Source organism: Epinephelus moara, chromosome 24 (assembly GCF_006386435.1).
Source record: "Epinephelus moara isolate mb chromosome 24, YSFRI_EMoa_1.0, whole genome shotgun sequence".
NCBI classification, from domain to species: Eukaryota; Metazoa; Chordata; class Actinopteri; order Perciformes; family Serranidae; genus Epinephelus; species Epinephelus moara.
In genome coordinates, this window is record NC_065529.1 from 15,206,293 (window position 1) to 15,232,730 (window position 26,438).

Sequence of the window (26,438 nt, forward strand, 5' to 3'; positions counted from 1 at the left end):
TGAAAATGTATTTATGTATGTATGTATGGTTACAGTATATGGATGGATGGATGGATTTTCACTGTTGGAAAAATAGCTAGTTTGCAAAACAAGTGAAGAGAACAAGACAAGTTCTGTTTTCGAGCAGCATGTAGAGCACGCCCTCAGTTCAAGCTAAAATTGCTTGTACGTCAGTGTCACATCGAATGACGTCACTGGATGCATGAGGAACAACAGGTTTTGCAGCTGTGAACTTCACTTTCACAGTCAATATAGCACACAGAGAAGAATGTATCACTTCAATTGACTACATTAACCAACAATGCTAATTGGACATCCACATAAAAGGTGTCAAATGTTCCCTTTATCTTTGGTTTGACATGATAATTTATTTCAAACCATCTATTGATAATTTGATTATTGGGCTGCTGAAGATATAAGGAAAACATGTTAATAATAATGAGCCAAAAATATTCAGATCGGCAGTGATAGCATTTCTTTAATATTTAGCCTTTTTTATGAGAGTGCATTAACTAATACGTCTTAAAGGAATAGTGTATCCAAAAAGGGAGAAAATGACTTAGAATTCATCAAAGGGCTGCCTGTGTGTACAGTACAAGGTCTTCCAAAATAGTGCGGTCCAAGGCTTAATATCAGTAAAAAAAAGATGCACCACTAGCAAATGAAACTAGAGGAGTTGTGCAAGTCAGTTTAACTTTTTTCATGCCTAATACTAGTTCTTCTAGAACTAGAACTTCTTAATTCTTAAATTCTTAAATGGTTTGTCCATTTAAGCCCCACACATGTAAATACTACATTGCTTTGTTACCACAGATCTATTTATGTTATCTACAGTTTTTGAACAGTGGTAAACAGTAAATTTAATCTCTACATTTGTGCTGAGAAAAGTCCAGAGATTTAAAAAAAATAAACCTAAAATTTCAGCTGGATTTGAAGGGGTTAAATTATATCAAGCTTGTGTATATATTCGTACCTAATGACCACTTTGCAGCTGTTAGATGGCAGTGGGAAACTATAAACATAGCCTATGCAAAGGTCATCTGGGTATGTAGCAGTGGATGATGAATAATTAATCTCTGCAGTGAAGAAGTGTCCTTTGTAATGCATCTATCCTGAAGGTAATGCGATGAATGCACACATCCAGTTGCAGCCTGTTGTGGTAGATGATATCAAAATTGTCCACATATATGTTGGAGGAGAGAAGGCCGTAACATTTTAGCATAGAAATACTTTGGACTCTGGTGTCAGCCGTGACACAAGTCTCTGCCGTGACCGTCCAGTCAGATCTGAGTCATCTGGGCAAATGTCCACTGAAACTAGGCGGGAGTGTAGGACCCAGCGGTGCACTGCGATGCGAGGGTGGAAAAACAGAGAGAGGGAGAGGGATGTGGTGGGAAGGAAGGCGAAACGGAGGGGTGAAGCATCGGGTTACAGTGTACATTCCGCCCAGACGCCATGTCGCCCAAACAGAGGAACTCACTGGCTAAATTCACCAGACAAGGGCAGGTCTATTATACTGTAGTGCTGATGCACCGTCTTATAACACTGCATTCCATTAGTCTCTTACATAACACTTCTCATTTACGGCTTTTAAAGGTGATTTTCGTAGCATGAATATTTTATGATACTGCATCAATGCATTAATTGATTCTTCCTCTTTTACTGATTGGCTTTTGTTATATTTTTCTATTGACAACCTGGACTGAAATAACAGGTTAAGACACTAGCTTATGTTTCATACACCATTTGACGTCTTTTGTATATAAATGGATCAAGCACACATTAAGTTCCCTTAGAAGTCAAAACTTCTATTTGCAAGTCAGACATCACTAGTGACAACACCTTAGGCTTTGTTTGAGCCAAAAATACCCGAGAGCAGAGCTGTATTTAGTAGAGAGGTGTGTGTTTGTGTATTTGTTAGTCTTTGTGTATGTGCGTGTGGTAAAGACAGGCCTGGAACAAATTGTTTTTGGCCCTGGGTTGCTGTCTCCTGTCCTGTCTGTTGAAAGCAACGCCAAGGGAACAGAGTTACTGTACAACAGCCTTCACCGGCAGACAAAGTCAGAACGGTGGAGGCGGACAGAGTTTTCTGTGACACTTAAGAGCACATTGAAAAGACACGATTGCGTGAAGGAGTATGTGTTCATGTTTACACCTGTAGTCAGTCACGCAGCCTCAGGAAGTGTGTCAGGATTGGTATGCAGAGGTAGGAGTAAATTCCTTTTGTTGCCCTATAGTAACCTCATATGCTATTGACCCTGTTCTCTGTATTCTTATTTGTCCCTGCAGGTATGGCAAGATTGTGTCGACCAAGGCCATCTTGGACAAAACCACCAACAAATGTAAAGGTGAGTTAAACTGTTGTCTTAATTTATCCCACTGGTTTTGGCTGTTTTTTTTTTGTTTTTTGTTTTTTAAAGGGAGTATGTCAACATACTCACTTAATTGCTGAGAGTTAGATGAGAAGATTGGTGTTTTTTATACAAACTTTGAAGCTACATCCAGGAGTTGGTTAACTTAACTTTGCCTAAAAACTGGGGATAGGGGGAAAGAATTAGCTAAAGTTTAAGAGAATCCACCTACCAGCACCTCTAAAGCTACTAAATTAACATCTGATATTGTGTTTGTTAAATTTGTAAAAAATCAGTGAATGAAGTCAGGTTAGCTGTTTCCAGTCTTTTTGATAAGCTAAGCTAACAGTTGCCTTCTTCGGGAAGCTGGCTGTTTCCTCCTGCTTTAATGCTAAGCTAAGCTAACAGCCACTTTCTTTGGACAGAGTCCAGCTAGCTGTTTCCCCCTGCTTCAAGTCTTTATGCTATGCTAAACTAACTGTCATCCTCTTCGGACAGAGTCAGACCAGTGGTATGTCTCAAATCACAAAGTTTCCGTTAGTATACTTTTATGTAGTATACTATGTGCACTATGTACTAATTGGCGTAGTGCGTAAATTTCGACAGGGTATGTTGTCTCAAACCAAGCACGGCTGTTGCGCACTCACAGGAAATGACGGGAGCGTATCTATGTTTCCAGGGTTCTGTGTTTCCCGGGTTCTATGTTCCCCACTTAACCCTGCAAAAAAGGTTCTATGTTCCCCGCTTACACAAAAAAGGTTTTATGTTTCCCGGGTTCTATGTTGCCCGCTCAACCATGCGGGAAACATAGAACTGTTTTTATGTAAGCGGGGAACATAGAAGCTTTTTTGCAGGGTTAAGTGGGGAACATAGAACCCGGGAAACATAGAACCCTGGAAACATACGACCCCGAAATGACGACCGCAAATTAGCTAGTTAGCAGACTAGCATTATGCATTCGCGTTAGCGTTCGCAGTACCAAATCATTACAGACTGCTTAATTAACCCAATAAACATACTGCTGGATTATACCCGACAACAGTATAGTGGTGCTTAGTGCAAAAACACACGTATTTGTACAATGCAGCGACGTTCACGGTCGCACAGTCCTTGGCCCCCATTTCCAGTTTGAAAAGTGGTCCTTCCCCTTCTGCTACATAGCCAAGATGGCGACCATTGAGGAGAGAAGTGTCCATAGTTCCACAGTGCACATTCTGGGTACTCATAGTGCACTGCATTTTTCCATACTTCTCAGTGTGAATGCACTTATGCACTCATAATATTAAGTGTATGTACAGAAGTGCGCGATTTGAGACACAGCATAGCTGTTTACCCCTGCTTGAGTCTTTATGCTAAGTTAGGCTAACTTCGCTAAGCTTTGCCTTCTTTCAACTCATTTAGGCTAGCCATTTCCCCTTGCTTCCAATCTTTATGCTAAGATAAGCTAACTTTCATCCTCTTTGGACAGAGTCAGACTAGCTGTTCCCCCATGCTTCCAGTTGCTATGCTAAGCTAAGGTAACTGTTGTCTTCTTTAGACAGAGTCAGGCTAACATTAGCCATTTCCCTCTGCTTTCAATCTTTGTGCTGAGGTAAGCTGTCACCTTATTTTGACAGAGCTGACCAGCTGTCTTTTTCTAAGCTAGGGTAACTGTCACCTTCTTTTGACAGAGTCAGGCTAGCTGTTGTCCCCTGTTTCCAGTGTTTTTTCTAGGCTAAGCTAACAGTCGCTCCTTTGGACTCAGTCAGGCTAGTTGTTTCCCACTGCTTCTAGTGTTTATAAGCTAAGCTAACTGTCACCTTATTTGGACTCAGTCAGGCCAGCTGTTTCCCCTTGCTAAGCTAACTGTTTCCAGGATTTAGCTTCATATTTAACAGACAGATATGAGAGCGGTATTGCTCTTCTTATCTAACTCTCAACAAGAAAATACACAACTCCAAACAAAATAACACTGCAGCAAATTTAATATGTGTTTGTTTATTTTACAGGATATGGCTTTGTGGACTTTGACAGTCCAGCAGCAGCACAGAAAGCTGTTACAGCTCTGAAGTCCAGTGGGGTCCAGGCTCAGATGGCCAAAGTAAGAATTAATACTTGATCAGCTCTGTTATACAGCCTGCACTTCTTTTACCCTCAGATTTACCAGTAACCACTGGGTTAATCTCTCTGGCCCTTCTCTATCATGTATTGATCTCCAAAGAAAAACTTTGACCACTAAGAGTCATAGTCCTTTTCTCCACAAGCACACACTCATCCTCTCTATCATGTGAAAGGTAACATGCAGTGGCCTGATTGGCAGCGAGTGTCCTGTTGGCAAGGGTGCAAGATAAACTCTGGTTTATAGGGAGGCGTGTGTTCTGTTTTACTTAGTTGGCTGAAACTGTGCTAATAATCAACAGTTTTAAGTCTGGCTTAATGCAGATTTGTTACAAGCAAAATGACATCACTTTTTGTTAATTCACCACTCTCTTTGCTTTGTTAATCCTTCCCTTTCAACATTGTTTTGTCCCCTCTTTCTTCATCGCTCTCCTCGCCACCTTCTCTCTCCTCTCCCTTCACACCCTCGTCTCTGTGCTTGTGTATGTTGCTAACCTGCTACTGTTGTAGCACTTGTTCCGAGCTCTTTGTCCAAGTGTCTGCAGTCAAAGCAACTCTTGTCGGTCCATTAAGCTGATCCCTCTGGCTCTCAGGCTCCCCATTGAGGGAACCCAGGGGAGGGTGCCACTACACCCACTGTCAATGGGACAGGCACAATGGGCTGGCATTGTCCATCGTCTGGGCCCAGGCCTGGGGCTGACACCAGCACTTAATACACTCCACCTCAGCGTCCCTGCCCCCCTTCCCGTGTCCTGCACCCAAACAGACCCACTGCAATGTAACACCAGGGTCTCCCTCAGCCCAGCCCCGGAAAACTGTAACAGATCCACGCTGCCAGCTGACCTGAACCAGTCCAGTGCAACTAAACCCCGGAGTCTAAGTTCTCTCCACCTCCTCTGTAAGAGTGCCACACAATCCTGTGTATCTCAATACCCGACAACTGCAACCGGACACCAAGACTCGCCTCACCCAGACAACATGTGCTTAGTCAGAGGTGTTGATAACCACTATAAAAACCTAAATATACACAGCTGTTTCAGAGTCACTGGGTTACCTCAGGTCAGGAAAAACAAGCAGTAGTCTGAAATTTTTAATATCAAACTCTCAAGTGCATCTTCACCTGTTTGCACCTTCACCATGGCTGCTGCAGAGTGTTGTTCACAAACAGAAGGAGCCACACCTTGCACTCACGTCCTCAGAGTATGCTCTGTCCCCAAGCGGGCCACCCTAGATCCAAGGCTGTGGGCCCAGAGGAGCAGCGTGCACAAGGGGCAGGGGAACCATGGCAGAGTTAAAAATAGATCCCTTCTTACTTCCCAGCACCTCCCTATTCAACCTCAGACGTCAGCTCGCGCACGCTGCTCGACACACAAACAGGCAAATACACAGAGACACACCTCAACAGGCATGGCTCGCCTCGGGCCTGGTGCACAAAAAAAATAAAGATTGCACTCAGCAAACCCCACTCACATGTGCCTGGGATGGGTCCAGCAGCATTTTCATATCTACAACAGGATGAATATTTGCTTGGATGTGAAATAGGATAGCGTGTGTACTAGCTGAGGTAGATGAAAGGATGAAAAGGGAGGGAGTTTTTCCTTTGTGATGCGGGCTTGAACTCCAGTAATCTCATCTGGCCCATGACCTCCTGCAGTGTGCCACCGTGTTACATAACGGCCGTATTGCCGCACCCATAAATGACGCCAATCACAGAAAATAGGTTATCTCTTCGCCAGGTGGCTCACGGCTGAGAGTAGAGGCCACTCATAAAGGCAGTAAATCTTCATTTGAGATAGCTGTTTGACTTACATCTGACACTTTGAAAACCTGCAGTTTGCAGAGCTATGTGATAGCAGTGAGCGTCTGGAAGAGGGGACAAAATGGAAAATGATAGCGCTAAAAGATATTTTGATGGAAGAGAAGAGCCTGTTAATCAGCAGGCACTCATTTATCCTCTTTTCCTTTTTTCTCTGCTCTTTTCTGTCATCCTCCTCTTTCATTACCCAAATTACTCAAGACTCCCACTACTTCCTATCGTGTCAGTTCCCTCGTGCTGCACTAAATATCAGCCTTTTAAGCTTTGCATTTCTCCCACCCTCCCTCTCCTCTATCCTCTTCCTTCACTCTCTGTTTTCCCTTCCCCTTATTTTAGCCCAGCCTCTTTTCTCCCGGTTGCCAGGCTCCTGTTGCTCTCTGAACTCCTTAACTTCATGCCTGGCTTCCCGTCTGCTTCTTCGCAGTCACACAAGGTTTCACTTTCAAGCTAGTGCCGCAAAATGAGTCCCTGAATAATCTCTTTGCTTGCAGCACTCCACATCTCTTAATTAGACAACATTCCTCCCAAATACATGACTTAATCTTTGCAGACAAATTCATATTTGCATGTGTCAGTATATTTATGTGTGCGACGTGTCAACTTTTAAAAACCAGACAGCCTCTGTTGAGCAAATGACACATGCACCACATGGGTCAAATTATTCAGGCTTTCAGTTTATTGGTACTAATTGCTTAAAAACATTTTATCCGTATCGGGTCCTATTAAAAAATTATGCTTGACATGGTGCACGCTTATGATGAAGTATTTAATGTGCCAAGAGCAACGGCAGGTGTTGATGGAAAGACAGGTCACACTGCTGCCTACACAGGAATTTCTGCAGTGTGAAAAAGATTTTTGACTGTGATAAGAAATTTCCATCTGCAAATGCAAATGCATTAGGTTTTCAAGTGTCTGCACCAACATACATTTGTACTGTAATGAAACATAAAGAATCCTATCTCATCGTGTGGATCCAAAAAAAACAAATCAGTACGTGAACTGATTTGCATGTTCATTTCCTGCACAGCAACAAGAGCAGGACCCCACCAACCTCTACATCTCCAACCTGCCAGTGTCTATGGATGAGCAAGAGCTGGAGAGCATGCTCAAGTCCTTTGGCCAGGTCATTTCCACACGCATCCTCCGAGATGCTAACGGGACCAGCCGCGGCGTGGGGTTTGCCAGGTCAGACATAATATACTACTCCATGGTGGTGTTTGGTGATTTGAGTGCAGTTTGTGCTGTAAATAAAAGCTAGTCTTTGCCCAATCCTAACGTAAACAGCACTCCACAAGCAGGATTAAATTTGACTTTGAGCCTGTTTTTCAGAATGGAATCCACGGAGAAGTGCGAGGCCATAATTCAGCATTTCAATGGCAAATTCATCAAGACTCCACCGGGAGTGCCTGGTGCGTGGAATGTTTGTTTTGTATTACGTGAACCTGATATTGTTGTTGTTGGTGCCAGAGCTCAGTGTTTTTGTTCCCCACCGTGACCATTGAATCCACTCTCCTGTTTGATCTGTTGCTTTCACAGTGCCCACAGAACCCTTATTATGTAAGTTTGCAGACGGAGGCCAGAAGAAGAGGCAGAACCAGGGGAAGTACCTCCATAATGGAAGGCCCTGGGCTAGAGATGGAGATACGGTAAGATGGCCACTTTTAACTCGTGATTCCTAAAGGCAACTTCCTGTGTTCAGATGTTACATTTCCTGTTGGAAATTCAAGCAAGTGCATTATTTTTCACTCTGTGCTGGCTGGACGGTTTTAGCACAGACCGCACCGGTGTGTGCATGACCTCACTGTTTCTGAATCCTGTGTATTGTTTTTCCAGGGAGGAATGACGCTTGCGTATGACCCCACAGCCTTACAAAATGGGTGAGTGGTATGCACAGACTGACTGAAAACAGTCCCAACCCTCCAGGAAAATAGGAGTTGTACTCAAACTGTAGTAAAGTGCTGCCCTCTGCTGGGCACTACAGGAAAACAGAAATGCTATTAATGTAGGTGGAGACTTACTGTACTGCAAATTGGTGACACAATGTGGCTGTTTACATGTTTTCGTGTTTTCTCTTTGGCAGCTTCTACTCCTCACCCTACAGTCTGGCTCCAAACCGAATGATCGCCCAGACTTCTCTCTCACCTTACATGCATTCTCCTGTCTCATCCTACCAGGTGGGACATCTCACTGTGTTTATAATTCAAATACTGACTTTTGGAGTAAATGTATGTTAATGCCAAGACTTTCTGTGCAGACAGTCCTTACTATGTCCACATTATGTTAGTTAAGCAGACACTCAGGGAAGACCACAGCCCACACTACTGAAAATGTTCCTCAGGTTTTCATGGCCGCTCAGACTTACATACTAAGGGCTCTGAGGGGACTGTGTAAGCAACAGCAGTGCATCACAAATAAGTCTGACATGTTTCCTGATCTGTAGGTACACAGCCCGTCCTGGATGCACCATCAGTCATACCTCATGCAGCCAGCTGTGAGTACCCCTCCTCAGTATCAGTATCGCTCATATAGCCTATTTACACTTTGCGTTTACACTTTTTGGTGGAGCTCTCGAAACTATTTTGGATGCTTTATAGAATTTCCGCCATACTGACCCTGGTCCTGACCCCTTAAGCCCTGGCTGTTTGACGTAAAGTGTACTAGTGCAGGGGAGTCTCCACAGACACCTGACAGCACCACCCTGGTATACTGCAAAGTAGTGAGAGCTTTTCCTGTTGGCTATTGTCTTAATCAGCATCGTGTGAACTCGTTTGGCAATGGCTTGAATGTAACAGAAGTTCGTTTATACGTAAAAGTCCTGCACTCCAGTTTTAACTGTAGTCTCTGACATATTTGTGTATGTTTTGCTCTCATGTGATGGATTTTAAACACACGTGATTCAGACTCTGGAATTTATGTTTGTGTGTGTCTCTGTGCATTCATAGGGTACAGTTCTTACCCCGACAATGGATCACGCCATGTCCATCCAGCCCACGTCCATGATGGGACCTCTTGCCCAGCAGCTAAGCCACCTGTCCCTGGGCAGCACGGGCACAGTCAGTACCAATCACACACACACACACACACACACACACGGACACACACAATGGACAAGGCAGTAAATTGCCCCCATAGCTAACTGTCCTGACATTCACGAGATCAATTATTGATGTCAAATACTACACACAATTTGTGTTTTCCTCTCTGCCTTCCCTACAGTATATTCCGGCCAACACAACTATGCAGGGGACCTACATCCCCCAGTACACCCCAGTGCCTCCCTCCAGTGTCCCAGTAGAGGTATGAAGCTAGTCTCAACCTCAGCTGCTTATATTTTATATTTCCGTGATGGGGATGACTAATAATTAAAACTCTTATAAGGACATATTTACTAAAACTTGACACATCTGTGTGCTTAAAAAAAGCTGCTGCTTTTAGCACGTCAGATCTTATTTGTGTGTATTTTAAGGAGTGGCAGAGTTAAGGCACAACAGTAGGTGGAGTTGGCTATTAATACTTCCTACTGACTGTTTTATTGAGCTGGACAGTGTCCATGTGCCCTGAAGGTGTGTCTGGTATTTAATGACAGGTAGGAGCTGACGTAGTGGCTGTGAGGACTTCTGTAGTATTCTATAAATACAAATGTATAATGTACAATGTATATCAGAGGTTTTGATGATGTGATGATGATTTTTGGATGCCAGAAAGTGATGTGGTGTGAAAACAGTATAGGTGATCATGTCCTGTTTTGAAAGATAAAACCGAGACAGGAGTCATGCCATTTCTGAGGTGGTCTTCACAGAAATTTGATAGGACAGATTTTACATCTTTATTAGCAGTCTAGAAGACTTTAATTTTGTTTTTTGTTTTTTTAGAGTTTCTCTTTCAAATATTTGTATTATAGAAAGCTTTTCACAGCAAACATATTTACATTGTACATTAGCACATGCTGATATGCAGAATTAAACTGTGTAAAGAATGTCTTTCTGTCTTCTTTCTTTATCTTTGAATAATTCATGGAAACTCTTAATTATTTAATGAATGTATTAATATATATGTTGTATTTTCCCCACATAATTTTCCTCCAGTGTACTGTCCAAACAATTTGTCTATATTAGCTCCTCCATTATTCAACCCAGAGAGCCTTTGCCACTCGTGAATGAGAGACAAACTCATTTTATGGAGACGTTTGGCGCAGACTGCACAGTGTGTGTGCTCTGGTGCTGTAGCAGGTTCCTGGCTGAGCGCTCTGCAGGAGGGCGGCTGAGCCTGCGGGGAATCTTGAGTCATTTGTAGGAAGGTGGAGCTCAGTGATTGTGGTGGGAGCCACAGACAGTGAATGGAAAAAAGAGCAGGTTTATGAATGGGAAGAGGCACAGTAGTAGGCCAGGGTGAGCTGAGGGTGTGATTGGATGGAGAGGGTGGAGTAGAGTGACGGGTGTGAGGGTAGAATTGAGTCAGTCTCATTGATGAACTTCAGCCACTCCTTTAATTATAGCACAAGGTAAAATATTAAGCATACCTTTTAGTAAATACGTCCTAGAGTACGCACTGGCTTTAAGTTAACAGATTTCACGTGTTTTACTTTGGGTCATCCACTCAAAAAAGTGTCATGTCCTTAGCGTGGTGGGGAGGGCAGGGGGAAAATACAGGCTTTCTTTTTCTTTGTATCTTTTAATCTGTTAAAATAACACATTACCATTAATTATCAAGTATAGTATTTTTGAATAATTTGTCCTCTGTCCATCTTTTTTTAGGAAAATGGTGGTCAACAGCAACAGGTTGCCATGGAGACTCCTGCAGAACACACAAACTACTCATACCAACACACCAAGTGAAGCTAAGGTAGGACAGTGAAAGTTTCTCTGCTGTGTCCTGCAAATTAGACAAACGTAGGCCGATGTTTTTAAAGCACTTAAACTGCAAAGTCATGAGAGGAATACTTCACCAACAAAATTATCATTTGTATATCAGTCGATCGCCCCGTGTTACGCTGAATTCATGAAGAAAACTTTGTTTTTCTGGCATGCCTCCATGGTTAAGGACGAATCCAATCCACGTCTCTTTTATAATGGTGGCGTATATAATTTTGGGGAAAATGTTTTTTGGGCCGCAGGGGATATTTTCCAGGTTGAGCAGCGTTCCTGGGGGCCTGATTATACTGCATGAGTTGTGAGAGAGTTTGTAAACAGATGTTTTCATATAGTTTGGCTGTGGCTAAACACAGACCTCTTTTACCTAAATCCATCAAGAGCTTTCTCCATTTTGGATTCTTTGTTCACCACTGAGGCATGCGAAAAAGTTTTCTTAAAAATTCAGTGTAACACAGGGTGAGTGATTGACATGCAAATGATCATCTTGTGAGTGAAATATTCTTTTTAGGTCACTGCTGCATTAAAACCTGCTAACATGGATGTGCATGCCCGATAGTAGGTTATGAATTAATTCAAAAGGATATATTGTACGTGTTCAAGGTATAGGAATGATTGAGCAGGTTCAGTGTGTCATTACTGACTTGTGTGCGTCTCTCAGCTCCAGCAGGGTGGGGCCGAGGGCACGAGATGAATCCAACCAAACTGGATTCAGCTGGAAGAGAACTGTGCTCTGTGACATCACCAAGCACCCGGACTTGAACATGGATAACAAAAGGAACATGTGTGCTTGTGTTTGTGTGTGCGTTTGTTTGTGTGTGTGCGTGCGTGCGTGTGTGTGTGTGTGTATGTGTGTGTGCGTGTGTGTAAATGTCTGTATTTTTTTCTTTTTTTTTTTTTTTTTAAGAAAACGGACAACACTTACATCATTGGACTTTCCTGCTCACATCCTCAAGCGTTGATCAACCAAAGGTGGGAATCTTCTTCACAGAAGCTTTGATCTATTTTGATAACTGAAAAAAAAGGAACACAAGAAGTTAAAAAAAAAAAAAATGGAAAAAAAAACTTAAGAGCGGAGGAAAAGACACAGAGCATTATTTTTGTGCACGTAATATAACAAATTCTTATTTTTTAAAAAAAAGCATTCTGGACGTTTCAGGGTGATTCAAGGAAGAGTTGAAACACAATGTGTCTTTTATTTTTTTGTAAAATATGCAAACTTTTATTTTTATTTCCTGATGTCTGTTGTTTGATGTTCTATTTGCAGCAGCGGGGGTAACAATTTGTACAGATTTAAAAAACTTACAAAACACTTTTGCTGGTCTGATGTGTCGGGTCATTATTACTGCGGGGAGGCAAACCGTTTAAAGCTACTTCTTCCTGTAACTGCTGCAGAGATTTCTATTCACGCACAGATGTTATATAATAATAACATTGACTATTTATAGTTTCATCAAATTCTTTTTTTTAAACATTCTTCCATAAGTGAACAAAAGACAATCAATTATTTCTATTTATATTTGAATTATAGTTCTATTTTTTAGAGTATTTAGATCATTGAAACATACATTTATAGAAAAGACGTTATTTAATACTGTAGTCTATGATGATGAAATGGACTTAACCCCATGCATTAATGATGAGCTCTAATATTTTGGCTCATGAAAATGATTCTTTAGTAGTTTGAGTCCTGTGTGCGCCATGAAAGAAGACAAAAATGACACCTGTTCATACTAATAGTCGTCCTGTTTTGTTAGAGTGTAACTCCACGTTACATCCATGTCCATGAGAAGTGGTTTTAAGCGGTTTCGCTGTGGCAAACTTTCAGGTATCATTAAATTCATCCTCTGTCGAAGGGATGAAGTGAACGTGCTTTAGATCTGAGCAGTTAGATTACTGAAAGATTATGTGTACAAAGAACATTGCAGTTACTAAATTAAGATATAGTTTAGCAAAAGCGATGAGGGAAATCAAATAGAAGACTAACACCATCCCTGAGAATTATTAGTTTGAAAGGAAAGGGAGCTGTAAGTCTTTTTTTTTCAATGCTGCTGTTGTCACCTGAGTTTGATTCTCTGTCAGTGATTTTTTTTTTTAGTTTGTAGAAAGTTTCTGTTTTGCTTTCGTCTGTCACTTGAAACCCTTTTTGAGCTACTTTGCCTTATTTTTTGGATGAATTTACCTTTGAAGTAGATTAGATTTTAGCTGTAGATTTTAGCTTTTTTAAGAGTAGATGTTAGTTTTTTCTCTGTGTAGGGATTGATGCTGTTTTGTTGTGCACATCGAGTTTTTCTCTTGTTCAATTTTTCCGTTCCAAACCTTGTGTCTTCTGTCCTCATGTTGTGTCGGGCCTGTTTGGAGAAAGCCTTTTGGAGTTGAGAGTTGAACCAAACAATGACTTCATTTTAGTGCTGATCCAAATGATTCACACTGGCGCTGCATCAGTGTTGCGGCTCAAAGAGGCTTCGTGCGCACGAGCCCTGGGTGTGCCTCGGTCTTTTCGAGTGGAGCTCATGTCACCAACATCCAAATATGTTGAACTTTAATTTATGCAGACATCAAAAAACTGTAGATATGTAGATAATAGAAATAAATGGTTTTACAAAGGACTGCTCACTAGACCATGGAAGTGCCATTAAAGACGATTCTTGAAGCCTTTAGTGAGACAGCAAGTCTGAATGAATTTAGGAGTGATCCGAAATTCTGCAAAAACTATTTTTAGCTAAGCCTTAATGTTTTCCTCTGGATGAACTGCCTGATCTCTCATAGGGTTGACACTAAGTTGTATATACTACAGAAATAGCAACAGGCTTGTTTGAATGCCATCGAGTTGGTCGTCTAGCTGTAGGGTTACGAGGAGCTCTTCTTCCCGCTCTTCAGCCATCTACGTTTGAGTCCAGTGATAAACGCAGTGTGAAAACATCTTTGTTGAGGCTCGCAGTTTGATGATTCTGTTTCTCTTTACATTTTCTTTTTTTTCATGTCAACTTTTTGCTGTGTGTTTCTGTTCACAACCAAAGATGTTGTAGCCGCCCCGTCTTTTAGCTCTCTGTCGCAGATAAACTGCTCTGGTTCGTAGACGATCATGTGTTGTGTGTGTGTAGCTGGATAAAATTCTGCTTCAGATAGACCCAGAAAGAGAAAGATCGCAATAAAGGTGGTGACGTGCACACAATATTCCACATTATGACCACAGTTTAAGGTTTTGTGAGAACTTTTTTTTCCACTACTCTATCTGTCATAAAGTAAACTACACGTGAACGATCTGGTTTTGTTTACATGTGTTAATGAAGCTGAGTTTCCCTCAGTATACGTAATGCGGTGGAGAGTTGGTGCACATGTAGACTCATTATGAACTTTATTGGCCTCTGCAGACACCCAGGAGGAATCCAGAGCTTTTACGACAGCGAGAGTTTCAGACACGAGAGCTAATTTTGTAAATAGTCTTTTTTTCCCCTCCCTTCCACTTTTCTCTGTACACCATGTTGTTTGTTTCTTCTTGTGTGTGTGTGTTTTTTTTTAATGATTTATAACCTGTCCAGATAACACAGTGACTAGCAAGTTTTTCAGATTCAGTGCACCATGAAGGAAAATGTCATGGATATTGTTTATATGTTCAGAGAAATGATATTCCATGTATTAGCCATCACTTTTAATACAAAAACAGGATTTTGAAACTATGAAATGACCACTTGTTACAATGCAGTGTTTATTTATTTTCTTTTTATATTTTAAAAACTTGTCAGCAGAGATAATATTACAGAAAGTCACGATGCTCCAAAATTTGCATCATGAAAAGTAGAACCTTAAGTTACATTTAATTGTAGGAATAGTGAGATCAGTTGTGTACACAATATCAGAAAAAAGACAAATCTCCTCGCACTTATTTTTTTAGTCCACACCAATTTGAAAACGCTCTTTTTTCGTCCACCCTAATGGAGATTTGATGGCTTATTTCATAGCTTCAAAATGTTTTGCTGCTAAAACAGGATTTCCAAACAGGTGGTTAGATGTTGGCCAATCTGGATTTTCAAAATGTCCCCTTTTATTTGCATTTGGTTAACATAGAGAGTCCATCATTTGTTTTATTTTCAGACATAACCTCATGATACTAATGTACAGAAAGTAGTTTACTGTTGTTTCACTAGGCTGATGGGCAGTTTAAATAGTTGTATTTTATATTATTAAAACTTAGAAATGTTGTTATAAGGTGACATTTTTGACCTAGAAATAATTAAATTCCACACTGTGTGAACCAGGTTTGTGTGCATCCCAGGCATTTTGAAAATCCGATAGGCTCATCCCACTCCCTGCTTGTGAACAGTTTTCTTATTTATACAAGAACTCATTTTGTACAGTTTTGTTAAGAGGAAAGAGGTTTTGATATTTGGTTATTTTGCAAAGCCACTTGGCTACTTTTGTCTTCCTGTGCCAGAGTTGCTAAATTGTCTGTAACTTGTGTTTTTTTTATTGATTGAGATAAGATTTTCCTTCTTTCTTGGTTTTCTTTTGAATTTGAATATGTCAGTTTTTTTCTTTTTTTAATAAAAGCCTTGTTTCAATGATCGGGTGAACTGTGCTTTTGATTTTCTGCCTCATGGTAACTGAGTGGAGGGGCTGCATTATTGACAGCAGATGGATCATTACCTCCTCCTGCTGCTGCTGTTTCAGCTGCATTGATAATTACTGCGCTGGTATCTGTCATCATAACTCTGAAGGTATTTGCATGTGTAAGTGTAGCTCAATAGGTCAAAGCTGACTGTCCATTTTCTAAACCTACTTGTTTTGTTATGAGTTACAGGGGACTGAAGTCCGAGGATGTAATTCAGTTGGGGAATTTCCGCTCAAAATCCTGAAAAAAATACTGCAAACACCTCTACATATAAAACTAGAATTACTGCCTTGTGGTCAAATGCCTTTGTGAACCAGTCAAGTTGCAGTTACAGTTTACATCCATATCTTTCCAGACTCATACATAGACAGACCATAATGCCTCAAATATGGATGTTTCTGCAGAGAAGCTACATATTTTAACATGCAAGATTAGTGTCACCAATTCAGTATCTGACCAGATGTCACCCCTTGGTTCCTAAGGTATGGCCGGAAAAGTGTTTTTGCATTTCACATTATGATGTCAAAGTGAAGTTGACCTTTGACTTTTTGGATAAAAATGTCATCATTTAATCATTTTAGACATTTGTGTGAAATAGTTTCACAATAACTCTCTTAATTCTTGATTTAGTGAACTTCGACCACCAAAATCTAATCAGTTCATTCTTGAGTCTATGTGGACGTTTGTGCTGAATTCAGGAAATTCCTCCTAGACCTTTTTGAGATATCACATTCACAAGAATGAGATGAATGCAAGGTCACAGTGATCCTGACCTTTGACCACCAAAATCTAAAAAGTTCACCTTGAGTTCAGGTGGACGTTTGTGCCAAATTCTAAGAAATTCCCTCAAGGTGTTTTTGAGATATCGCGTTCACAAGAATGAGATGGACCGATGGACCGACAGAAGCATAATACATAAGTAAAAAACACAAGCAAAGATGTAAGTCGTATATTTAGCAGTAATAATGTATGAGGGCTGTATCAACAAAAAGTAAATGTGAGGTGACATAATTGATAATTAATATTACAACTATTAAAACATTTGTTAAAAATAAAAAAAAGTCACTAAAATTAATTTGGAAAGCCCAGTTTAATTAATAACAATGTGTTATTTGCCAGATTGATACAAATATAAAGAGTGCACGAAATACCATTCACATATATATTTATGTTTTTTTTCTGAAACCAAACCTACAGCCTTGCCTTGCTGGAGTCTGTTCCAGCATGCAATAGGGGAGCAGAGGGGTACCTCCTGTGCAGGCCACCAGTCCATCACAGGCCTAATACACAGACAGGAAACCATCCATACTCGCTTCTACAGCTATGATTAATTTAGCTCAGCTAACTGCACAGATACCTGAGTGCAGTGGCACCAATAGCTTACCCTGATAAACATAATTGGAGCCTTAACACTGCTGTCTTTAGGGGGCTGTCGCACCTTCATTTTTTAAGCTAATGCAAAATTGGTTTCTTGTGAAACTAGACAACCTAAGGTATCCATTAATAACAAGATACTAGCTTGTCGGGAAGGGGGCTAAATAACACTCCAAAGTTAGACTAAATGTTGGCCAGGGGAAAAACTGACATGGTGATTTTCAACTCTCACCTCAACATATATGAATGAATACAGGTTCTATGGGTACCCATACCTAACTGTACTGATATTAGTCTACACTCATCAGATAATTAGTAATATTAACTGTAAAATAACAAACCAAGATATATAAGTATGTGACTCCTGTACTCTCATATTGATGTAGTTTTCAACTATACTACAACAGCAAAATTGAATTCCTGAAATTCAATGGCTTTTGGTTTTGGTGCGCCTCCCCAAGATTTTCAGTGGCCCCATCTGGCCACTCATGAAACGTTTTCTGGCATTTCCACTGACTGTCTTTGGCGTCTTACTTGTGCACAAAGTTTAATAGCTGTGTTGTTAGGACATATGGAATGTATCAGCTGTAAAGAAATGATTAATCACCATTAAACAACTTTTCATGAGTCACTTTTATTGAAACGTCAGAATCAAATGGACACAGCTCACTGTTAGAAAAAACAAATATGAACATGCCATGTGTTTTATTCACTATACAGTTTGAACATTTCTAAAGCTCATATTCTAATCATCAACTTGTTCACATGAAATCATTTTCTATCATGTCCCAAAGGCCACATTAATGTTACAATAGAAATTGCAACTGATGTCTAATAACTTAGGTATGTTGTTAAAGTATGAAGAATGATGCTACAAACGCACAGTTTCCCTTTGTGGTTGGTATTGTATCATAGCTTCGAAAGTCTAGATGTTAGTTGAAATCCAGTGGTTCAGTTTCACTCAAACAGTATTTCCCGGCAAAAACATCCACGCTCAAACTGAGCTGAAAATATCTCAGACACATACAGTTAAACACTAAACTTGTCATCAGTGATAATGTGCATTAAAACAAGTATAAAACAAACTGTATCTACTGTACATAGCTGGTGAAACAGTCATTTATTAAAGCAAACCTGAAAGTGCAGATTTTATGAATCTCCCTTTTTGGCTCAGTGATGGAAACAGATAATAATTAACTCTGTTTTGGGTCTGTTGTCCACTTATGAGCCTAATGACTGTTTGACTACACACTGTAGGATGGTGGGGTCACAGTGGACCCCCGAGAAATACAAAATCACATACAAAGGAATGGTCAGAGTAAAGTGAATGACTACAGTGAGCCCTGAATCTTTTAGGTCTTTAAAATACCTCCAATGTTGTGTCATACAGATAATAATACGTACCCATGTTGTTTATACTACTATGTCTGAATAAATGTTCTTCTGTTGGCCTAATATTAAATTTTGATTATTAAAGACTACATCTACTTGGCCTTGTTGGGGATCCTTGATTCGAAATTAGAGCAGCTCATATTATTACAGCATGGATTCACATGTAGCAGATTCGTTAGCTAAACATCCAGTCTGTGTACTCTGTACTCTGTACTCTCATCTGTGATGCTGTTTATGTCAACTTCCAATTTTTGCCTCTTTTCAGGAGACGATATTTGATACAAAATAGATACTTGCTCAAGAGTATTATTTTTTTCCCCCTGGCAACTATCAAAGAAATGGTGCATGTAGCTGCTATAAACGGCAAAGAGAGCATACCCTCTGGACCCCCCTAGGTCTGGGTTGAGTCACAAACATCAGGCTCTGCCCCTGCAGTGAGGTATCAGGCAGGTGTGGGCTGTGTCAAAGTGACAAAAACAGCAGCAGGATTGTATGGACATGGATACATACAGAAAAAAACTCATTCATGAAAAACCATATGGGCCTACCCCTGATGTCGTCTTGTTCACGAGGGTAGTATATCCAGGTTGATTGTTGAGTTTGTTAGCAGTTCAAACAGATCAGTTAAAGGACAAATTAATACTATGTAGGGGGAGAAGAGGAGGTGGAATGCTTTATTCGCGGCCTCCTCCCATGATCTGTAGCAGGAAGCTGAACAGGTAAATGATGTCCAGGTAGATGCTGAGGGTGGCAAAAATATATTCTTCTGGACTTATAGTGTAGCGCTTGTTCCCTAACAGCATCTGGGTGTCAAACGCCAGGAACTGTGGCAGAAAGAGGGACAGAGTGAGAAGAACCAGGGAGAGTAAATTAGTTTACAAACAAACTTCAGCTGGACGATATTGAGATCTGTATATGGAAACCCATTTCTGCCAGTTTGATTAAAAAAGAAGTCATTATAAGAGAAACTTTCTTGAAATAATGAGTTAGTATTTCAAAAATAATGAGTCAGTATTTCAAAATAATGAGTTTGTATTTTAAAATGATGAGTTAGTATTTCAAAATAATGCGTAAGTATTTTAAAATGATGAGTTAGTATTTCAAAATAATGAGTAAGTATTTTAAAATGATGAGTTAGTATTTTAAAATAATGAGTAAGTATTTTAAAATAATGACTTAGTATTTTGAAATAATGAGTTATTTCAAAAATAATTATTAAGTATCGAAAAATAATGAGTTAGTATTCCAAAATGATGAGTTGGTATTTCAAAAATAACGAGTTAGTATCGAAAAATAATGAGTTAGTATTTCAAAATGATGAGTTAGTATTTCAAAAATTATGAGACAGTATATCAAAATAATGAGTTAGTATCTCAGAAATAATGAGTTAGTATTTCACAAATAATGACTTAGTTTTTCAAAATAATAAGTTAGTATCTCAAAATAATGAGTTAGTATTTCAGAATAATGAGTTGGAATTTTAAGATAATGAGTAAGTATCTTAAAAATAATGAGGTAGTATTTCAAAATAATAAGTTATTATCTTAAAAATAATGAGTCAGTATCTCAAAATAATGAGTTGGTATTTCAAAATAATGAGTTAGTATTTTGAAATAATGAGTTATTTCGAAAATAATGATTAAGTATCGAAAAATAATGAGTTAGTAGTTCAAAAATAATGAGTTAGTATTTCAAAAATAATGACTCAGTATTTCAAAATAATGAGTGAGTATTTTTAAAATGATGAGTTAGTATTTTAAAATAATGACTTAGTATTTTGAAATAATGAGTTATTTCAAAAATAATGATTAAGTATCGAAAAATAATGAGTTAGTATTTCAAAATGATGAGTTGGTATTTCAAAATAATGAGTTAGTATTTCAAAATAATGAGTAAGTATTTTAAAATAATGACAGTATTTTGAAATAATGAGTTATTTCAAAAATAATTATTAAGTATCGAAAAATAATGAGTTAGTATTACAAAATGATGAGTTGGTATTTCAAAAATAACGAGTTAGTATCGAAAAATAATGAGTTAGTATTTCAAAATGATGAGTTGGTATTTCAAAATAATGAGTTAGTATTTCAAAATAATGAGTAAGTATTTTAAAATAATGACAGTATTTTGAAATAATGAGTTATTTCAAAAATAATTATTAAGTATTGAAAAATAATGAGTTAGTATTTCAAAATGATGAGTTGGTATTTCAAAAATAACGAGTTAGTATCGAAAAATAATGAGTTAGTATTTCAAAATGATGAGTTAGTATTTCAAAAATTATGAGACAGTATATCAAAATAATGAGTTAGTATCTCAGAAATAATGAGTTAGTATTTCACAAATAATGACTTAGTTTTTCAAAATAATAAGTTGGTATCTCAAAATAATGAGTTAGTATTTCAGAATAATGAGTTGGAATTTAAAGATAATGAGTAAGTATCTTAAAAATAATGAGGCAGTATTTCAAAATAATAAGTTATTATCTTAAAAATAATGAGTCAGTATCTCAAAATAATGAGTTGGTATTTCAAAATAATGAGTTAGTATTTTGAAATAATGAGTTATTTCGAAAATAATGATTAAGTATCGAAAAATAATGAGTTAGTAGTTCAAAAATAATGAGTTAGTATTTCAAAATGATGAGTTAGTATTTCAAAAATAATGAGTTAGTATCTTAAAAAATGATTTAGTATTTAAAAATAATGAGTTAGTTTTTCAAAATAATGACTTGGAATTTTAAGATAATGAGTAAGTATCTGAAAAATAATGAGGTAGTATTTCAAAATAATGAGTTAGTGGCCTCTAGTTTCGCAGACCGGGCGAGGCGGAGGCACAGCGCACCTGCGCTTCGCCAACTGGGTGTGGCCAGGCAGATTTAGCAAGTTTGGCACACTGTGCGCGCTGGCGCAGCTACTCCTCTTTCCCACCTCCGTCCCTCCTACCTGCGCAAGTCGGAAAGAGGGAGGAGAGAAGGTGTGGAGTGGGTTTTACACACATCAATCAAATGAGCCCTTCTCCTCGCCCTTAAATGCGCCGCGCGTAGGCGCAATGAGAGTTTACTTAATTCGCCATGGCAGAAGAGAGCAGCAGCGTCAGACGGCCAAACTTCTCCCAGGAGGAAACTGATGTTTTGGTCCGGGAGGTCCAAGCTCGCAGTGTCCAAATATACGGAACTGTGAGCAGACCTCCACGGGCTGATGATGCAAAGGTAGCCTGGGAGGAGGTCACCACAATCGTAAATCAATGTTGTGTTTCTCTCGTGCGTGCGCGCTCTCTCTTTCTCTCTCGCAGTCTCACTCTGTTTCTTTTCTTTTGACTTTTCTAAGATGACAGATGTTGAATATATACTCCCTATCTGATGCTGTGGCTGTTTGTGGTTGGCTGAGAGGGAGGTGAACTCATTAGTTTGCAGCTGTGTTAATCAAATCAGGTTGGGTTTCCATTACGCGTGCCAAACATGCCAAGCGGTGCCAATCCCCTTTGATCTGACATCAGATGTGACGGGACAGTTGATATAGAGATACATTTATGTGCTGATTGCAGATAGTTGCATTGAATAGTGGTTTTGTGGCTATTTATGGCATTGTTAATGTGCCTGATATTCTGGAAACCTGACTGTGAGGTTTTGGTGACGTGTGCGTACTGTCCGCCAGTCAGCCAAACTTCCACTACACCAGCAGCTGACTTGGTTCCAGCTGGCGAGCTTTTAGCGCACCTTCGGCGAAACGTTTTGGCACGAAACTGTCACTGCGCCAAGCTGGATCTGTCGACACCTCCCCCTGCTGCGCCGCCACACCCATCTCAGTGCACCTCGGTCTGCCAAACTACCAAATTGAGCGCGCCTCGGGTTGCGCTGCTCGAAACTAGCTCTGCACGGGGTTCGCCACCCTGCGCTGCACCGTGAAACTAGAGCCCAGTATCTCAAAATAATAAGTTGGTATTTCAAAATAATGAATTTGAATTTTAAAATAATGAATTTTAAAATAACGAGTTAATTTCTCAAAAAAATGAGTTAGTATCTCAAAATAATGAGTTAGTATTTTAAAAATGAGTTAGTGTTTCAAAATATTGAGTTAGTATGTCAAAATGATGAGTTAGTTAATATTTAAAAATAATGAGTTAGTATCTCAAAATAACGAGTTAGTATCTCAAAAATAATGAGTTAGTATTGTACAATAATGAGTTAGTATCTTCAAAATAATGAGTTAGTATTTCAAAAATAATGAGTTAGTATCTTCAAAATAATGAGTCAATATTTCAAAAATAATGAGTTAGTATCTCAAAAATAATGAGTTAGTATTGTACAATAATGAGTTAGTATTTCAAAATAATGAGAAATTTCCTCAAAAGTAATGAGAACGATACTACTTATTTTGAGATAACTAATTTATTATTTTGAGATTTTATTTTGAGAAACCAAACCAGGTTGAGGAAATTTCTCATTATTTTTTTTTACAAAGTTTCTCATTTTGACAAATTAAGTCATTAATGTCATTATTTTAAGATGCTAGGTCATCATTTTGACAACGTTTTTCATTATTTTGAGATACTAAGTCATTATTTGTAAAAAAAAGTTTCTCTTTATAATGACTCGTAGGATCTTTTTTTTTGTTTTGTTTTTTGATCAAAATGGTGGAAAAGGGCCTCCATATTTTCATGATGTGATTCTCACCAAAGTAAAGAGGATGGCTCCTCCCACAGCATACAGGGCGTGTAACCAGGGAACCTGTGGTGCGAGACACATGCATTACAAAACACTGTTAAGAAGGGCAGCGGGATGCTAATTTAAGAAAAACTCAGCAGTGCTTTGCAAGATTATCTGTGATAATCCCTTCTTGTTAATGCACACCCAAATACAGCTAGCGGCACCGCAGGCATTATCCTGCAACTGGGGCTGGACTCATCACCAGTAAAAGGTTATTTCAGACTTCTTCCAGAAAGGTGTGGGTGAACTTACATATCCAAAAGGGACGACAATGGAGAGGGTAATGGCGCAGAGAAGCATGACCATGCATAAAGAAAACAAGACACCCTGATAGGATGTGACGTCAATCTGCAACAGATGACAAAGAGAGAAACAGATGATGGATTTTTTTTCACTTGTTTGGTTGTTTAAAAGCAGTTTGAAGTAAGAAGTTTCCTCTGACCTTGCTCTGGAAGCTGAAGATGGTGACACAAAGACACACCAGAGCTGTGATCCCCAGGCACAGAGCCACTGATTTGGTGTTGTAAAAACTGGAGGGAAAAGAGGAAGGAGTCTTTTACTCTGGAATGGGTTGAAACCAACGTCGAAAACACCCACATGAACACATGTATTTACCTCGACACAAATCCCATCATGAAGGCCATGCTCACAGTCTGGGGGGAAGAGTGAAGAAATATCGCTGCAGTTAGGGTGTGTGTTGAGTGTGTGAGTGAAGAGCATATTGCGGTATGTTTTCATGATGAGGAATACTCACAAAGAGAACTAACAAAATGACATTCCAAGGAAACTGCCTCCTGTTTAGGTTAAAAAAAAGAAAGAAAATCCACAGCTTAAATTCACAAATATAAATCTACACAGTATTATGTGTTCACCATAATGAGTATTTGTGTTGTTAGTTGTATTGCAAAGAAGCGTTACCTCAGGTCTCCACAGCAGGACAACGCGATGTAGGTGGCAAAGAACATGAGACTGTCAAAAAACATAAATAAATACGAAATTTAGTAAACAACGTCTAACAATATAAAGGTGACACAATAACTACAATCATGATGTTTTCACTTACTAAGACGCCATGTACAAGCCTGGATGTGTCTGGATAAAATACCTCACAGGTGCACTGTAGAGACAAAAATTAAATGGATTAAATTCATGTTTGAATCGAAGTACTAAAAACAAAAACTTGAGAGATTTCAAAAGAGTAGTTACCAAAATGAGAAGAGACAAACAATTCCCACTGTCACTAACAGCTGGACCAAGAGAATGGCGTAGACCTGCAGGGAGGCATACATAGACAATGTCAGAGCAATGGAAGACTCACTGTGATATTGGTTTGTACTGATGACACTTGTTTCATATTGTTGCTGGGCAATGTATCAATTGATTTCATGATATGAGGCTAAATATTGTTGTAGATTTTGGATATGGTCATATCATAATGGTTGTGTTTTCCTGGTTGTAAAGGCTGCATAGAGTAAAGTGATGTAATTTTATGAATTCTGGAGACTGTTCTAGCTGCTCTGTTATTTGCCTTTACACACTCAGTCATTATATCCACATTACTGATGATTATTTATCAAAATTGTTAATGTGTAGATCTTTTGTGAAAGCACCAATAATCAACTCAACAAAACCGTAGGTGTTTGTTCAAACATATCGTGATATTCGATCCTCTCCATATTGTCCAGCCCTAACTTTATATTACACATTTGTACCTTTCTGATGAAAGTCTGCCTGATGACCTTGTCGTCCCAGGCGAACTGGGCCTCCATCTCCCCATATCCTGTGAGAGAGGCAGGGAGGAGACGTCTGGTCACACATGGTGACACACTAAAAATGATACTGCAGCATTATTTAAATATTTATGTGATGTCAAGACACAACTTTTACCACATCCTTACAGTTAAAAATTGCAATGAAACAAACAATCCAATCATAATAAAAGAACCATTCACTCACTGTATGTTGTAAGTCTGACTTTTACACATATATTTTCACACAAACAAGTGTGTACTCTATGTAGTGAGTCTAGACAGAACTTAAGAAGATAATACTTTTTTAACTAATGGAATTTATCATACCTGCAGTCGCCTCCTGATAAGTAGGGGGCTCCTTTTCATCACCGACCTGCTGGGATACAATTAAAGTTTGAACGTTCTTAAAATTTTAATCAGACACACAAAAAGCATAACTGTCGTTGCATTTCCCATACATGTTTTATTCCCCTGTGCTGGCACAGGGGAATAAAACATGTATGGAGAATTTGAATTTTGCTTTCATCTTCAGTCTATGATACCTTCCATTTTACTATTAAAGCTGCCCGCAGACAATCCTTCATAACAGATTTGTCTACAAAACAGCCTCCATGTTTGATTAGGTCAAAGGATTAGGATGGATGTGCTGGGCCTCCATCTTTTTGCAGCCAGCGTGTATAACACTATAATTGAAGTACACTGAAACCTACATTCATTGAATGACGATATATTGTTATAATTTTAGCCTGGCTGTGATGTGGTCATTAAAATAATCAGAAACAGGAGAGCCTACAATCCTGACTCGGAGCATGACTGCATGACTTCATCATTTGTGCCTCTCTGAGTCTCTCACTTTTGGAGAATAAGTATCTATTGCAGCTCAGAATACAAACTTAAAAACTGCATTCAAGTCAACCACTATACAATGTATTACAAAGCTGTGGTGTGGCTGTAAGGCAGGAAAGTAAAAAACATACCTTTCCCTTCTTCATGATTTTCCCCTTTTTGCACCTTTGAGTTGCTGATGATGAGGAAAACTATTCTGAAATCACAGATTAATGTTTTTCTTGTCTTTTAAATAAAAAAAAACACTCAGCTCCTCTTCTCTTGTGTAATTTGTGTGGTCCAAAACACTGTGAGTTGCAAGCAAAAAAATGTTGTTGGTGGAATAGTTGTTGCTCTGAATTTGTCTCCAGCGTGCGGATTACACTGAAGCTTTATATGCCTCCATGTGGTTAATCTCTCTCTAACCCTGATCCCACGCCACCCCTATCCTCAGCCTAATGAGGTCGCTCTAGAATTGTCCAGGTAGCGCAAAAACATTAAGATGAAGCCAGACCGTACCACTGCTGTTGCAAAACAGGGGCGTCGTTTATGTCTCCCATTGCTGGCACAAACCTTCTCTACAGTGTTCCAGGACGGTTAATCATCCTAGTGCTCACCAGAAAAGACTCAAAGGACTTACATAT

The 26,438-nt window shown here is 39.2% G+C and overlaps 2 protein-coding genes across 5 annotated transcripts in view; one reads left to right on the plus strand and one right to left on the minus strand.

Moving 5' to 3' along the window:
• rbms2a (RNA binding motif, single stranded interacting protein 2a) overlaps positions 1-15,697 on the plus strand; it is a 37,560-nt gene extending 21,863 nt beyond the window's left edge. For 2 of the 3 annotated variants that reach the window (XM_050037880.1, XM_050037879.1), the window contains exons 3-14: positions 2,290-2,348; positions 4,340-4,431; positions 7,292-7,449; positions 7,594-7,673; positions 7,801-7,910; positions 8,098-8,141; positions 8,345-8,438; positions 8,705-8,755; positions 9,207-9,317; positions 9,481-9,561; positions 11,019-11,106; positions 11,794-15,697. In XM_050037880.1, coding sequence (XP_049893837.1) covers positions 2,290-2,348; positions 4,340-4,431; positions 7,292-7,449; positions 7,594-7,673; positions 7,801-7,910; positions 8,098-8,141; positions 8,345-8,438; positions 8,705-8,755; positions 9,207-9,317; positions 9,481-9,561; positions 11,019-11,099 — 961 coding nt within the window. In that variant the 3' untranslated portion in view covers positions 11,100-11,106; positions 11,794-15,697. The remainder of the gene's footprint in view (positions 1-2,289; positions 2,349-4,339; positions 4,432-7,291; positions 7,450-7,593; positions 7,674-7,800; positions 7,911-8,097; positions 8,142-8,344; positions 8,439-8,704; positions 8,756-9,206; positions 9,318-9,480; positions 9,562-11,018; positions 11,107-11,793) is intronic. The other variant, XM_050037881.1, reaches the window with a different exon arrangement.
• A 2,037-nt stretch (positions 15,698-17,734) lies between these two features.
• On the minus strand, positions 17,735-26,208 carry faim2b (Fas apoptotic inhibitory molecule 2b). Of its 2 annotated transcripts, none has more exons than XM_050039219.1 (12): positions 25,947-26,208; positions 25,297-25,342; positions 24,931-24,998; positions 24,425-24,489; positions 24,282-24,335; positions 24,137-24,187; positions 23,973-24,012; positions 23,834-23,871; positions 23,661-23,748; positions 23,471-23,566; positions 23,186-23,239; positions 17,735-19,334 (listed from the first exon to the last, which is right to left on the minus strand). In XM_050039219.1, the coding sequence occupies exons 1-12, from the start codon at positions 25,959-25,961 to the stop codon at positions 19,185-19,187; spliced, it is 765 nt and encodes a 254-aa protein (XP_049895176.1). In that variant the 5' UTR covers positions 25,962-26,208; the 3' UTR covers positions 17,735-19,184. The 2 variants fall into 2 exon arrangements, with proteins under 2 accessions (XP_049895176.1, XP_049895175.1); XM_050039218.1 differs by having other exon boundaries at positions 25,297-25,345; positions 25,947-26,207.
• Between the last annotated feature and the right edge of the window lie 230 nt (positions 26,209-26,438).